We start from the raw sequence: 16,201 nt of genomic DNA on the forward strand, positions 1-16,201 counted from the left end.
TCTCAGGGAATCATGACCTCCCTAAGTGGTTCACATGTAAACTTGCTGGGCATAGGGCAGGAGAAGGGGTGGCCTGTTGTTAGGAATAACTCCTTAAATCCCAGCTTGGAAGGGGTTTCTGATGGCACACCCAAACTTGGTCCATTTCTGACTTTGAGCTACTTGATCACCTGATCGCCCACTCCTCCCCCAGGGAAAGGCAGCGTGGAAAGTGTTTGGAAACAGTTCACGCTGAGGCCGCCACCGTGCCGATGAGTAATAGAGCAGCAAAGGAAGGCCGAGGAAGAGCTTCCTAATATAGACAGACGGGTCAAGGGAGGGACCCACCGGCAGAGCGATAACAAGCCTTTTCTTCTGGTTTCCTCCCTGGGAGTCAAGGGAGTTTGAAAGGCAGGAGGCAAAGACCTCTCGGAGCAGAACTCACGGTTTTCCGGCAAGGGTTTGCCAGGGCTCGCTGCCGGGTGACCGGGATGTGTGGGAGATGAAGCCCCTTTCGGCCGGCGCCTTGGCCCTCAGTCACTGCTCAGCGAAGACCCCTGGGCTTGGGAGGACCCTGTGAGCCCCTGGCTTTAGAATGGGCAATGCTGCCGAGAAACAGAAGCCCCGGAAACGAAGCCGTCTGTGCCCCTGGAAACAAGGTAAGGAGCCCCCGGGCCTCGTCTGCAGGAGGAAGGAGGCAGCCTCCCATTGGGGTGTTTGGACTCAGACCCAGAGCTGAACCTGCTTGGGAAGCGCCTTCCACCCTGAAGAGCGCTGCAGTGCGACGTGGTTCGGTCTAAAGGGAGTTGATGGTTCTCCTAAGGAGCAAAATGATTCGTGTCACAATATGTCACAGCTCGGCTGAGCATGTGGTGCAGCTTGAGGTTTGCATCTGTGCCAAGGTGTCTGTTGGTCGAAAGTGTTAAGCTTTAAAAAACATCCCAAGGGGCGCCTGGGTGGCTTAGTTGGTTAAGCGTCCGACTTCGGTTCAGGTCATGATCTCACAGTTCATGGGTTCGAGCCCCGCATCGGGCTTTGTGCAGACGGCTCAGAGCCTGGAGCTGCTTCAGATTCTGTATCTCCCTCTCTCTCTCTGACCCTCCCCTGCTCACAGTGTCTCTCTCCCTCTCTTAGAAATAAATAAAACATTTAAAAAAAAATGAAAAAACATCCTAAGTAAAAATGTTGATACTCAGGGGTTTGACTCTTTCAGAACAGTTTGGTGAGAGAATGTGAATAGCTTTTAAATAGATAACATTTTTCTCCCAAAGACTTCACAGTACTTTCCGTAAGAAATCTCATGCTTACCCATCCCAGACACCGCGATGAGGGCCCACATCTGCTCACGCCTGCTCTCTGCCTCTCTAGGGCCCGCGGTAGTGTCTGCTCTGAGTAGGGGGAGGCCCGTGGGACCACAGGCACTGCCACGGAGCACTTGGAACCGGGGGCCCTGTGAGCCGTGGCCTGGGCGGCGTGGTCCCCCTGTGCACCCGGCCGCCATTTTCACTGTGATGAACCCCTCAGCCCAGCCGTTGGCCGGCGGGACTTCAGGTCTTGGCTCTTCTACCTCCGCTCCGCAAAAAGAGGAGGTAGCATTTGCCCAGCAGCAAGGCCATGTGATTGCAGCTGTATACACGGGTGTGTGTTTATGCAGAGACTATAACCTGGAAGAAAACACCTGGAAATGTTAACCAGTAGTTGTCTTTTGTGGTCATGTGATGGGTGATTGATTTTTCTTCTTAAAAGGGAAAAGTAGGTAGGCTGCTACTTTCATGTCAAGTTCCAGCCCCTCTGACTTGACATCAGTTCTTCTATGTCCAGCATGTTGCTGTGGGAGGAGCCCTGCCTAGTGGTCTTTGGTTGGGTCTTGGTCTGAACAAAACGGTGAAAAAAGACATTTGGGGGACAGTTGAGGAAATTTGAACATGAACCGGGTAGTAGATGATATCTGGGGACTGTGCTCATTGTATTATGTGTGATAATGGTAAGGAGTCCTGTAGAAGGTCCTTTTTGCACAATCCTGCTGAAGTACGTAGGGGTGAAGGGTTGTGCTGTCTATAATTTTACTCCAAAACGGCGCAGGTGAATGAGTGCATACGTACCTACATAGAAGCAAAGTGGGGCAAGTTTAACAAGGGTTAGAATCCAAGTAGTGGACACAGGAGGTTTGTTATACTTTCATTAATGGATTTTTACTCATTGTGGGGGAGCCATTGAAAAAAACTAGTTGCTGATTACATCGTAGCACGGTACCCTTCGCAGGACGGATCTTAGGCGGTATTCACTGAGGCGGGTCAGGATCCTGCACTCTTACCAACAAGAACATTGTCCTAAAACTCCAAGAGCTCAGAGGCACCGCTTTTATAACCAGAATTTAATATATTTATTTTCAGATAGTTCCTGGTTTTCCTTAGAAAGATGTAGGAGAGTTAAAACTTCTTAAAATTTCCACTGGAAGCAGATGGCTTTCCAGCCTGTGTCTTATTTTGCAGCTTGTGTGTTTGTGTCCGGTAGTTTCCGGGAGCCGCTCCCTGCCCCGATTTCTGTTGGCCCGGACCCCGCTGGCCAGGAGCATGTCTTTGCCAGTGTCGGGGTCGGTTTGTCTGTGCAGAGTAGACCCGGGAGCCGTGGTTTGTCTCCCTGATCGATCGGAGTCTGGCCGCGCCCTGCCAAGGACCCACAGGAGCTAGGGTGAGGGGCGGTCCTCCACCTTTCGTCTGTCTGTCTTTTATCTCTAAAGGCTGTTGTTCTGGAAATGGGATTTTAGACCCAGACTGAGTGAATCCCAGGCACCACTGTGACCCCGATCTGCGTGCATTTTTCATAGTCCACACTCACCGTGGCTGTGAACTCAGTGGATGACTGAGGTCCCCAGGCTCCAGGGCAGAGCGGCGTGGTGTCAGCGTCTGCTTTCAGGGCAAGGGAACGGGAAACACGACTTTGTGTGCGTTTGGTACAAACAGCCTAGGCTGCCCCCGACTTCTGCAGCCTTTCTGGTGCCCCGCCGTGGCAGGGGCTCCTGGGAATACAGACTTTAACCAGAGCCAGACATTCGTGATTAGGAAGGTCAAGCCCAGAGTACATTCTGAAAGCAAATTTAAAGGAAATCATTATCTGCCCTTTAGATCATTTGCATTTCTGTTTCCAGGTTATATGTCTGGAAAGTTGAAAAATCAAGTGACACAATACTAGTTCAGGAAACATAAATCTTACCCCCTCTGCCAGCTGTCACCCTAAAGAGTATTTTATACATAACAGAGAAATGTTTCTCTACAGATTTTTAACAGTGTGCAGTGCACAACCTTTGAGGGGACCAGCGTTACTCTCCATCTTATTCTTGTTTTTCCAGTAGCTCTCAGAACCCCAGACATAAGGATAAAAAGTACTGCTTGCTCTTTTTGCAGCACTGGGTGCTTGTAGTGGTTGATAAATGTGAGTCATTTGTAATCCCGTAGTGAGTTCTAGCAGCCCCCCCCCCCCCCGCACACACACACACGATGGGAGGTAGGATAAGGCAGTGGCTTCCGGTGTGACCCTGAGAGTTCCAGCCAGCCAGAGCTGCACCCCACGCTCACCATCTGACCTTGAACAAGCGGATTTTGTAATCCCAGATGGCCTCATTCCCTCACTGCCCTTCCCTCCCATGGCTTCTCCAAATGACTGTGCCTTCCTGTGTTATTTCCTTACAGCCCTCTCTGCAGGTTTTTTTTTTTTTTTTTTTAATCGATCTGTTTATATACTGATTGTAAACCACCTGAGGGCTCTCCGCAGGATCGTTGTGCTGTCTCCCATACTGGCGCAGGGTGTGACACTTGGTGACAAAACTTCTCCCTGGCTGCCTGTGTTACCTTGGTCATAAACGAGGTATGAAAAGCAGAGCCTGGTCCCTGGTACCCAGTAGGTGCTCAGTCAGGTAGCTACCAACACTGCCTGCTGTGTGCTGGTTATGCGGACCTGGAGGTATTCATTCTTTGCCTTTCTCTGCTCAGTGTGGAGATATCAGGGATGAAGATAGGTAGATCTTCCTCTATCCCCCAGCAGTTCTGAATTTACACAGAGCAAATGTATGGAGGATTGTTCACAGTGCGAAAGATGGCTTCACAAAAAGCACTTACATCATAGTGAACATTTAGTTGCTGATTCTTTGACCCAAACAGCTGGTGAAACCTCCATTTAGAGCTAAATTGAACTTTTAAAATACTCCTATACTCTTGCCCTCTCTGAAGACTCGTTCGTTCATTCTTCCTTTTTAAGAAGAGGGGCGCCTGGGTGGCTTAGTCGGTTAAGCGTCCAGCTTTCGCTTAGGTCATGATCTCGCGGTTCGTGGGTTCGAGCCCCGCGTCGGGCTCTGTGCTGACTGCCAGCTCAGAGCCTGGAACCTGTTTCAGAGTCTGTGACTCCCTCTCTCTCTGACCCTCCCCTGCTCACGCTGTCTCTTTCTCTCCTAGAAATAAATAAAACATTAAAAAAATAAAAAAATAAAAAGAATTAATTTGAAGAGTTGCTTACATGGTCATTTTGGCTTTGGGGAGTATAACACAGGCACGAGTTTCCTTGGGAATTAAAAACTGCAGTAGTCATTGCAAATTGAATAGTTGTTTCCTTCAGAAGTCCCAGCAGCTCAGGACCACACCAGGCTGGTAAATGGAAAATGTTTGATGATGTGCATGTTTGTACACAGGTGGGTGTGAGTGAATGAAATGAACACCCTCAGTGGAAGAGGTGACTCTAAAGAGCGTCTTTCCCAGGGGATGGGACGGGGAGGGAGGCTTGCGATGCCAGGAAGGAGATTGGCTGGCTAAGGTGGAGGTGGAGGTAGGGACTTGCACCGATTCCCCATGTTCCCTGGCCCCTCTGCTGCAGGGCAAATGCAGCGTGGTTTGGATCGCCATTGGCAGCAGTGTCTAGACTTGCCATGGCACGCTTGGCAGTGAAGAAGCATCAGGTGATTAATATTGATCTGGCCAGACCAGAAGCTGGCCCACCTCCCAGCATCCATTTTCTGGCCTTTCTTCCGTTGCTTCGGGACCACAGTGGTGTCTGGTGTCAACCTCTTGGGCAAGCGCTGGGGGCTGAATTCAGGCCACCGGGTTCAGTGCCTCTAGCTGAGGGAGGCCAGCCGCGTGACTTCACGTTTCCAAGCCTGTTTTCCTGGTCTCTACATGAGATTAATAATAACACCTACCTCGAAGGACTGTTGAGGGAAATTAGATGAGATAGTACACGTAAGGGGGTTACAGCCCCAGCAGGCAGGAAGCACATAATGAATGATAGTGATTCTTAAAATAATTTTTTTAACATTTATTTTATTATTGAGAGACAGAGCACAAAAGGGGGAGGGGCAGAGAGAAAGAAGGCAACACAGAATCTGATGCAGGCTCCAGGCTCAGAGCTATCAGCGCAGAGCCCGATGCAGGGTTCAAACCCACGAACCGTGAGATCATGACCTGGGCTGAAGTCAGACACCTAACTGACTGAGCCACCCAGGCACCCCATGAATGTAGTCACTCATATTATCATACATTCATGGATATGGATCCTGGGCGTGGCTCTGTGCTAGTCCCAACTAGCAGTGTGTTTGCCTACTTCTGCCCATTTCCTTCCCTCGGTGTAAGAGATCACGTGTCACATGATCGCAGAGGTGCTGGTGAGGCCTGTGAGTCAGTGACTGTCTGCACTGGCCACTGCTGTCCCTGTCTGTGAGCTCTCTGGGTGCTCAGTGTCTGCAGACGGCGGCCGCTGTGCTGAGCACGGTGGGCACAGGTGGTTGTTATGACCTTGAGTTTCTTTGAAAATGGTTATTGCAGGACCCAACATGATTGAACTATTCCTTGTTAACTAGAATATGACACTAATCAGGACGATCCATTCTCCTGTCCTGAGTACTGTAATGTTGAAATCTTTTTTTTCATACTGACAGAGTGGTTAGGAGCGAGGGCTCTGGAGCCTGGATGCCAGGGTTGAATCCTTGCTCCTCCCCATGCTCGTTGGCTTATTCTGATCTCCGTTCACTTCAAGACCTCAGTTTTCTTATCTGGAAATCATACCTGTAAAGTGCTTGGAACAGCTCCTGGCATGCATTTATTATGTATTTATTATGGGTGGTATTTTTAAGGTTGCATGCAGAGGAATTGCATTTTTTTTTTAATGTTTTTATTTATTTCTAGGAGAGAGAGAGAGAGCGTGAGCAGGGGAGGGTCAGAGAGAGAGGGAGTCACAGACTGAAACAGGCTCCAGGCTCTGAGCAGGCAGTCAGCACAGAGCCCGACGTGGGGCTCGAACCCACGAACCGCGAGATCATGACCCAAGCGAAAGTCGGACGCTTAACCGACTAAGCCACCCAGGCGCCCCAGAGGAATTGCATTTTATTTTAATTGCAAAGACGTTGCATTATTAAAGAAAAGATTGGGGGAAATGGACAAAATGCAAAGAAGAAAATGCATGTTGAGTGTCTAAAGGGCCTAAAACATAGCAGAAGTATTAGCTGTTACTAGTAATCTTTTCCAGAGCAGCCGCCCATGTTTGCATATTTTTCATAGAGTTGTAATCGTGTGCAAATCATTTTTCTATTTCATACTTCTGTGTGGTCTTTTTAACTACTGTGATGACTGTACCATTCCATGATGTTAATATTCCATAACGTATTAAATCATTTACCTGCTGCTGAATATCGAAATTATTTCCCCTTTTTGCTGGTATAAGCAAGGCAACAATAAGTAGCTTCGTTCATATATATTTGTGATTCTGTCAGATGATTTGCTTAGGACAAGGTCCCAGTGTAGACTTCCCAAGCCCAGCGTGTAGGAGAATGGCCCCGAGGCTCTGAGGGCTGTATCTGTCACCATAGTCTTGAGCGACGCAGCAGCTTATCCATTATTTTCCATTAGCTGCCAGCCCATCAGCATTGAGTATTATCACTCTGGAACTGTTTCTCTTGTGAAACTTAAATTGTATTTACTCACGCCAGAGTGATGAGTTACCTAGGAGCATGGGGCTCAGTGAAGGGCATGGGATATTCAAAACCTGTTATCAGCCTTAAAAATCTGTTTTTAAGATTCTGTGTTCTCATTGTCCTTTGCGTGGAAGTTGGCTCAGTCTCATTCAGCCGCTAAGTTTCATGGAAAAGAGGCATGAGATTTTCTGTAAGGAGAGCCATTTACCTTCACAGCTTTTTGTCATAAGCCTCGCAGGGAGCAGTGAGTATTAAATAATTCAGTTTCCTCACATGAAAGGGACAGAGCGAGCACACAGGTATTGTTAATGCGGTTAGTGTAGTGACTACCGTTAGGCAGCGCCACTGTGGACCCAGCCCCTCCTCCTCCGCACCCCCGAGAACCGTTTTCCCCAAGTGCTTGCATGTGGCGGGCTGCCGGCTCCGTACTCACTCAGATGGGCACGCTGCTGTTCAACAGCGCGCTGCCAGGGCAGTTTGACGCAACAAGTGCAGGCATCGGGTGTTAGAGTAAATGCAGTGGACGAAGGTGGTGCCTGTCCTTGGGCGAGGCTCTGAGCCACGGCTGGGTGGGACCATAAACAGGCTTCAGGGTGGGAGAACAGAAGGTTTCGAAGCAGAGGTTATTTACCGTGCTCGTGGAATCCCAGATGTCTTGAGCTAGAAGAGAATGATAAAAAAAAATGTCTTAAATGATTCCCTAATTTAAAAAATGAAGAAGTTGAGGCTTCGAAAAGTGAAGTAACCTGTCTGATGTCCTGCAGCTAGTTTGCGGCATAGGGTCTCCTGTGTTAGGATAGTGATATACCTGTGGCGTAGTAATGTATGCAATAAAGATATAAAACAATATAACATAGTGCGTGTATTATCACATATTTTGTGTTTATGTTATGTATTTACATGCTATGGGATATACTGTGTCCGGTACATTGTATATGTGATACAATATGTATTGCAATTATCATATATACAGTATACGATATGATGTAATAACGTTTGTAATAATATAATAGTAACGTGTGGGGATACGTTACAATAATGCTGATGGCTTCCTTTATGCCAGGTGTGGTACTAGAAGATCTGTGTGCATAGTGGACTTCCATAAATCGTTTTTTTGTTAAGTCAAAGTTCAGATGTAGGAAATGGAAACCTAAGTGTGAAGGAATTTTTCTCGTGAGAAGCGTGGGGTGTTGTTTTGGGTGGGGTAAGAAAAGGGAAGGAAACTTCACTCTGTCGTCAGATATTTCCAAATTTAGAACAATATCTATCCCTAGCCATTGGCTTTACGGCATGCTTTGCCCTGGGAACACACGTACAATACGTTTCCGTGTCTGACTACTCCTTTCCCAGCTGTGTGGAGGGTGTTGCCATTACTTTAGATGAGAACAATGGCCAGTGGCCACTTTATGTCTAATTGCATTTTGGCGATTGCTTATGGGGCACTTGATTTCAGGAGTCACTTCATGCTGAAATACCAGATGGCTGTTTCTGGAAATTTAGTGGACCACAGCCGAGGAGGCTCATCTAGGTCAGGGATGGGTCAGCTTCTTAAAGGGCCAGATGGCAACTCCTGTAGACCTTGCAGGGCCAAGAGGCGTGTAGGTGCTTACGTGACCAGCTAAAATGAAACTGCTTTGAAGTGTGAAAACCATTCTTTGCTTGCAGGCGATGCACAGGCAGCCTGCACCAGCAGCCAGGAGGCTGGGGGGTTTCAGGCAGAGGTTTGCCAGCCCTGGTCCATGGGGTCTCTTGGTTTGGGTGCTCTCTTCTGTCGTCATCGTGACTCTGGTGCTCTGAGATGGGTCATTCACCAGTTACCAAAAAAAAAGAAAAAGAAAAAGAAAAATTCAAATTTCAGGCCAGAAGAAGACTTAAATACCATCTTCCAGCTGCTTTCCTTTTATCATCAGAATTACTTAGCCGAGCCTTCTGGTTTCTAGTGTACCACACACACATTCGGGGCTTTATTGATAAAAATAGCTCTTCCCATCACTACACGGATGAGAAGATAGGTGATGGAGGTTTGAAGAACCTGGCGCTGTTGAACACAGAGGCCTTCGCTAGGCTTCCTTTACCATTAAATGGGACACTGCACTAAAAAACAAACAAACAAACAAACAAACACACGCACAAAGTCCTTTTCTGTAGTCATTCATTCACTCATTGATGGGTGTTTATTCACTCAACAAATATTTATTGGATGGGACCTGCGTCAGGCACTGTTTTGGACACAGGGGGATGCCCGGTGAAAAAAAGTAAGGCCTCACTGCCCTCTGGAGACACCGTGTGAGTGGGGGAGCAGCAGAGAGAGGGAGACACAGAATCCGAAGCAGGTTCCAGGCTCCGAGCTGTCAGCACAGAGCCCGACGCGGGGATTGAGCCCATGAACTGTGAGATCACGACCTGAGGCCAAGTCGGACGCTTCACCGACTGAGCACCCCAGGGGCCCCTGCTCTCTGGATTTTATAGTGTAAATACAAACAAGTGAAATACATTGTACACAGAAGGCAGGGAGGGGGATAGGAAGTCCAGGGCTGGGGAAGGGGTCGTGAGGGAGGCGGGTGGAGAGCGAGGGGTGCTAGGCAGGGAGGTGTGGAAGTTGCAGCCGAGCAGCAGCTCCCTGTGGCAGGAGCTGCTCTTGCAGACGCCCTGGCGGGGGCGGGGCACAGGCCTGATGAAGAAGACCAGGAAGCCAGCGAGGCTGGAGGAGAGTAGGCTCGGAGAGTTGGGAAGTTGTGAGGCCGGGGAGGCCGGGGAGGAGCACGTAGTGTAGGGCCGTAGGGCCGTGGGAGTGATTGTAGGCGCCTGAAGGGAGAGCCCATGGGGTTCTGCCCCTTGTGAATAGAGGAGCGCCCTTGGGGCAGGTGGGGGCGGTGGGCAGAGCCTGGGAGCTGTGTTTACTGGTTGTGCTGGATCGGAGACGGCCTCTAGAGATCTAAAGGAGACAGCCCTTAGGCAGTCTGATGTAAAACCTGGGGTCGGGAAAGCCAAGGCTTTGGGTCTTTGACATAAAGATGGTGTTTAAAGCTATGAGACTAGATGAGATTTCCACACAAGTCGGGGGTGGGGGTGAGGCTCGGGCTGGAGAGCCCTGGAGAACTCCAGCATTTGGAGGGCGAGGTGGTGAGAAAGACCCGCTAGTAAGGTAGTAGGAAGTGTGGCAGGGAGGAGGGGGTACGGGCACCGGGCATGCTGCATGGGGTCAAATCAGTCAGATCACACGAGGACTGAGACTTGACTGTGGTGGTCACTGGGAACGCTTACCTGAGGTTTCGGTGCCTTGTTGGGGGCGAGGGAGGCTTGGAAGAGAAGGGGCAGAGAGGGATGAATGAGACGCTGCGCACGGTCGATTCTTCGAGGGGTTTTGCTGCAAGGTTGGGGGGGAAGGCAAGGGATAGTTGATGAATGCAGTGGGGCCAAGGGAAAGCTTTTTAAAAAGGGAAGACGAACGGCGTGATTGGCTGTTGGTGGGAAAGACCAGTGGACCCGGAAGACCTGGCTGACTGGGAGAGTCAAGGGCGAAGTCATGGCTGCTTCTGGAGCCCTGTTGTAGCAGGCGGGCAGCGTCAGCCCACCCCCGGTACTTAGCGGCTGGCAGCAACAGCTGGGTATTTAGTTTATGCTCCTGCAGGTGGCACTTGAGGCCGGGGTCCCCGTGTGCCTGCGGTCAGCTGCTGGAGGCTCGTTTCCGGCCCCTGGCGGGCTAGCGGGGCCACTCACCTGGCAGCCGGCAGGTTTCCAAGGAGTGAGGCCTGCAGGGTCGGAACTGGCACTGTCACCTCCAGCTCTTGTCATTGGCGGAAGCGAGTCCCACGGCCGGTCCAGGTTCACAGAGAAGGGAGAGGGGCCCCATTTCTCGATTGGGACGGGCCTAACGTCACCGTGCAAGGAGGTGTGGACAGCAGCGGGGGAGCACTTGAGCCATGGTGGGCACGCAGTCTGCGCCAGCCCCTGTGGGCTGAGCGCGTGCGTGTGATCCCCGTGGGGTTTCTGTGTGCTGGGTGGGGTTATCTTCATTTCACAGATGGGGGAACAGCTGCGGGGAGGGTCCCGTAACGTGCTCCAGACCACACAGCTGCTGGGTGGCAGGGCTGGGACCCCAGCCCTCGTCTTCGATCTCCCTTGATAGCAGCGCCCCTTTCCTCTCTGTCCAGCCTTAATAGTGTTGGTTTCCAAGAGCAGACAAGTGGGTCAAGTCCTCTTTTTTCTTCTTAGGCAAGAGAATGCTATCTGGCAATGATTATTATCTCATATAAGAATGGACTGAAGGAGGTGATTATCTTGTGCAGTTTACACGTTTACTATGTGGAGATTACACAACTATTTATTAGAGTCCCATTGAGGCCACGGTGGTGTGTGTAATTAGGTCTTCCGTTGACAGACATTCACGTCTCCGCTCTCAGCTGGACCCTCGGTGCCCTTTGACAGTCTTTCCTCTTATCTGGGCTCAGCTGACTCTCCTGTTCCCTGTGGCAGCCTGTCCTGATAGCCATCACTGTCTGTCAGGCTTCCTTCAGCCCCCTTGCCTCCAGGCCTCCAGACCTCCTGACTCGATGTCTGCTGTTATCCCTGACTCTTCCTGTCCTTGACATTGGGACTCCTGCCTCTCGTCCAGGGTGAGCTGCCTCTGCTTAGGTCCTCCTCCCCCCAGAACATGTCATAATCAACATCTCTCTCCTCAACCAGCTGGACTTCAGGCTCTCCAGGAGCAGACTCCAAAGAGTGGAAAAAATATCATCAGCATCGAGAAACTCTGGCCCTGCCGCTGGTCTTCTAGCCGTGGGCAAGTCATTTCCCCTCCGGTTCATAAATCTGAGAAGAGCAGAGCTCTCAGGGAGAACAGGGTCTGCTCATGTCCACACAGGAAACCGTTGGCCAAGAGCACAGCTCTGTGTGTTGTGAGCTCCCTGTGCTGAGCCTGTGTGTGCGTGATGGCCATGCCGCAGCCCCCCCCAACTCCAGTGTCAGCAGCTGCCCCCCCACTCAGTGTTCGAGGAAGGCAGCTGGAAAGATGGCCGGTCTGGGTGCTGATTACACAGTCTCAGGAAAGATACTTGCTTTGAAAGCAAAAGCCACGGTGAAAATAATTTTTAAAGGCTCTCTTTGGGTTGAGGGAGCAGATAAGTGAGTGCATAGATGAAACCAAGCATTTCACGTCTCTCTAAACTTGCTTACGAGGAGCCCAGGAGTTTTGCCCTTTTTCTCTCTTTTTTTTTATTTTTTAATGTTTGTTTATTTTTTTTTTAATTTTTTTTTTTAATGTTTTATTTATTTCTAGGAGAGAGAGAGAGACAGCGTGAGCAGGGGAGGGTCAGAGAGAGAGGGAGTCACACACTGAAACAGGCTCCAGGCTCTGAGCTGGCAGTCAGCACAGAGCCCGACGCGGGGCTCGAACCCACGAACCGCGAGATCATGACCTAAGCGAAAGTCGGACGCTTAACCGACTAAGCCACCCAGGCGCCCCAATGTTTGTTTATTTTTGAGAGAGAGACAGAGTGCGAGCAGGGGCAGGGCAGAGAGAGAAGGAGACAGAGAATTGGAAGCAGGCTCCAGGCTCTGAGCTTTCAGCACAGAACCTGATGCGGGCCTAGAACCCATGAATCCTGAGATCATGACCTGAGCCAAAGTTGGACACTTAACTGACTGAGCAGCCCGGGCAGCCTGCTTTGCCCTTCTTTAAAGTCCCTGTTTGGGATCCCATTGAGCTGGGTAGGAAGTGGGGCGTGTGTCTGTCTGCTCGGCTCTCTGCAAGCTCACGACGCCCAGGCATGGGATTCCGGATGCACCGTTGGTCTTTATTCTTAGGCACCTTGTAGTAAGAGTAAATAGTCCTGCAACTTATTTATCATGTAACCTTGGGGAAGTTACTTAACTTCTGTCAGCTTCGATTTACTTGTCTGTAAAGGAAAGCAACTAATAACACACAGCAGACAGAGCATGAGGAGGAGTGCGTAAGGGAGCGTTTGGCACAGAATGGGCCCTCTGTGCATCTCCGCCGTGATTGTAATTACTACATAAAAATCACATCTTGTATATGTGGTAGAGCATTTGTTAAATATTTTTCATACTTCCATGATTACTCTGTACTTTGAAGACGCATCCGTGTATGTTTTAGTTATTTGTTCCCTGAGTTTGTATTTGTCAGGCACCTACTTAAGGACCAGGGACTGTTGATTATTTTCTTCCTGCTTGGGTATGTTTCCTCGTGGATGACATTGTGACACCCAGAGCTACGGGTTGCTGAGCACCCACGTCAGTACAATCGTTTACCTGCAGGTTAGTTTCAGAAATCAGGGCATAAGGGGAGCATTGTGTATAGTCACAATTACCTTCGAAACCCCTTAAATCTGTAATAACATCGGGGCCATCAAACTCTTTCTCTAGAGAGCCATGTACTAAATATTGGCTTGGCAGGCCACATATGGTCTCTGTTGCATGTTCTTCATTTTCTTTTGTACAACCCTCAGCTCTGAGCCTTCCAGAAGCAGGCCTCAGTCTACACGAGCAGCCTGTGGTGGGCATCCTCTGAGACAGCCGGTGCTCCCTGCCTCTTGGTGTCTCCAAGCCCAGATGGGGTTCTGACTGTGGGAGGGTTCTGCCTTCTCCCGCCTGGGATCCTCTGCTCGGGGGCAGGGCAGCTGCCCTGTGAAGAGGTGGGGAGCCGAGGCCCCTGCTAACGGCCCGGGGGCAGGGGGTGGGGGGGCCGGTGGGGGGCCGGCGGGCTTGGACAGCACCTCTCCAGCCCTGACCAGGACCTGAGTTGCAGCTTTGTTAGAGACCCCGAACCAGGACCCCTGGACGTGTAAATCGTCCTGTCCGTGGGTGATTATGAAATCCTCACCAGCGAGAAGGGAAGAGTGAGCCAGTCTGGGGAAGCCCGCTTGCCTGCAGAGTTTAGTCAGTTCCTCTTTACTACGCAGTCTCCGTACCAGTTACCCATGTCCCCACATCCGTTTATGGGTAGGATAGTTACCTGAGAGTGACCCAGCCCCTCTGGGTGGGCCGGACATCAACGCACGCCGCTTCATCCCACGGCTCCCACTAAGGTCGGTGTCGAGGGCCACGTGTCTGCATATCTGGTTTGATCCGACTCACTCCCAGGCCCTTCAAGGCTGTCACTGGTACGCAGCGTGACACGCCGCTGTAATGCAGCAGTGCCCTTGCCACCTGCAGAGAGCTCATGCTTCTCCATAGCTCCAGATGGCCTTGCTCTTTTTCACGCATGCCCACAGGACCTTCTGTACTCAATGGCTCTTCCCTGGGCAGCTGGCCGTTGACCTGTGTCGTGTGGCCTGCCTCAGAAAGATGAGCTGGGCCACTTGGTTCTGGCTCAGGAATTTGACCCAGGAGTTAGACCATCTAATCACTGGTGGGCATTTGAGCTAAAGAGTCTTACGGAATTGGGAGGCAGGCAAGCGTGATATACTTCTGAAGTACAGGGGTGGTAGTTGAGAAGAAGCGTAGTCATGCGTGTAATTAATGGATATTGATTTGAGCGCCCGCTGTGTGCTGGCCATTGTTTTAGTCACTCAGGTTCCAGACCTCCATCCTCATGGAACGTAGGTTTCTGGTAGAGGCGAGTGGGCAATGGCTGATAAACACTATATGCCAGTGGGTTACAAAGATTGTGAGAGGGTGAGACCGACGCTGTGGGAAGTGGAATGAGGGGCATCAGGAGTTCCCAGGCCTGAGGGTTAGATTGCAGAGCTAACTAGGGCAGACAGGGTGGCCTCATGGGGAAAGTGAGATCTGCCTCACGGAGGAGGAGAGGGCGTTGGCTCCGCAGACATCGGAGGGACAAGCCTTCCAAGCAGGGAGATCAGGTAAGTGTGTTCCAGGGACAGTGAGGACACCAGTATGACTGGAACAGAGTGGGGACATCTTATTTGGCCCTGAGGACCAGTGCAAGGGCTTTGCCTTTTATCGTGAGAGAAATGTGGAGCCGCTGCAGAGTTGTGAGCAGTGAGATCATCTGACTTAGATGCTCTAGGTGCTCGTATGATCACTCTGCAGTGAACGTAGGGGAAGTAAAGGGGGAATAATGCGGAGCTAGGGCAGAGGCAGGGATCCCTGCGGGCAGCTGGTGCAGTAACCCAGGGTGGTGGCATGCAGGTGCTGGACCATATTTGGAAGACTGGAACCAAAGGATTTTCAGACTGCTTGGATGAGGGCTGTAGGGGAAAGAGAGGGGTCCAGGATGACCCCAAGCAACTAACTGTTAGGACGGAGTTGCTATCCGTTCAAAGGGCGAAGGCTGTGAAGGAAGACTAGAGCTCAATCTGAGGTGCCTTTTAGACATCCCAGTGGAAGCAGCGAGTGGACAGCTGGACTCTAAGTCTGGTGAGGAGGAAGATCTGGACTAGAGGTAGAAATTAGGAGTCAGTTAAAGCTGTAGGAGCGAGTGGGCTCCCTACGGGAGTGAGCCTCAGCGGAGAGTGACTGCAGTTGCCGATGAGGAGTGCAAGTTCTCAGGGCCGCCTTCTTTACTCTGGCCCTTCCTGACAGCGGGCTGTTTATCTTTCCTAGGATCCCCAGGAATCTCCTTGCGTTCTGATTTGCCATAAGCCTTCCTTTTTACTTGAACGTGTTCCTTGGGTTTCTGTTCCTTGCTAAAGAGTCGTGGCTAAAGTGGTGGTATTATCCCCATTTATAGGTGGGAAACGGGCTTAAGGGTTAAACTTACCCAAGGTTATTCCAAGGGGCCTTGCTGGAACTGGCATCCACCCCCCTCTGGCTCCAAAGCTTGTGCAAGGCGTATCTGGATCCCGTCGTTCCTGAGCCGTCTCAGGGACCCCAACACAGTGAAGGGAATTGAAGCATTGAGTGGGTAGTTAGTTTATTCACTAATTTGTTTTTTCATTTTCTATCAATAAATATCTCAGCACCTGCTAGTGTCAGATACTTTTGGGCACAAATCTTTCCAAACGTGAGTTCCTCATCTGAACCACAGAACACAGAATTATGTGAGTAATGATTTTCTCAGATCTTCCAAGGATGGCACAGAGCTGGAATCATTCTAGATGCAGAGAGAAGTCATTGTATCCAGTAGATGCCAGAGGGTCTTAGGCTTCATTCTTTCCTGTTACTCTCTTTAGTTGAGAAAGGCAGAGACCCAAATAGCCCCCAGGTAGGTTCATAATTGCCCACTGATAACTACTAAGGGAGGATCAGAGCTGAGATCTGAAGAGCTAAGTCAGAGGTGTGTGTGTGTGTGTGTGTGTGTGTGTGTGTGTGTGTGTGTGTGTGTGTGTGTGTGTGTGTGTGTGTGTG

General features: G+C 50.4%; 1 protein-coding gene across 5 annotated transcripts in view; it reads left to right on the plus strand.

Moving 5' to 3' along the window:
- RAPGEF1 (Rap guanine nucleotide exchange factor 1) overlaps positions 1 to 16,201 on the plus strand; it is a 130,299-nt gene that overhangs the window by 20,995 nt on the left and 93,103 nt on the right. Inside the window, exon 1 of one of the 5 annotated variants that reach the window (XM_039229559.1) lies at positions 258 to 638. The exons of 3 other annotated variants lie outside the window; for them this stretch is intronic. In XM_039229559.1, coding sequence (XP_039085490.1) covers positions 575 to 638 — 64 coding nt within the window. In that variant the 5' untranslated portion in view covers positions 258 to 574. Of the gene's footprint in view, positions 1 to 257; positions 639 to 16,201 lie in introns of those variants that run through there. One more of the 5 variants, XM_039229561.1, reaches the window with a different exon arrangement.

This window comes from Hyaena hyaena, unplaced genomic scaffold (assembly GCF_003009895.1).
Source record: "Hyaena hyaena isolate Hyena2069 unplaced genomic scaffold, ASM300989v1 scaffold_38, whole genome shotgun sequence".
Classification (NCBI taxonomy): domain Eukaryota; kingdom Metazoa; phylum Chordata; class Mammalia; order Carnivora; family Hyaenidae; genus Hyaena; species Hyaena hyaena.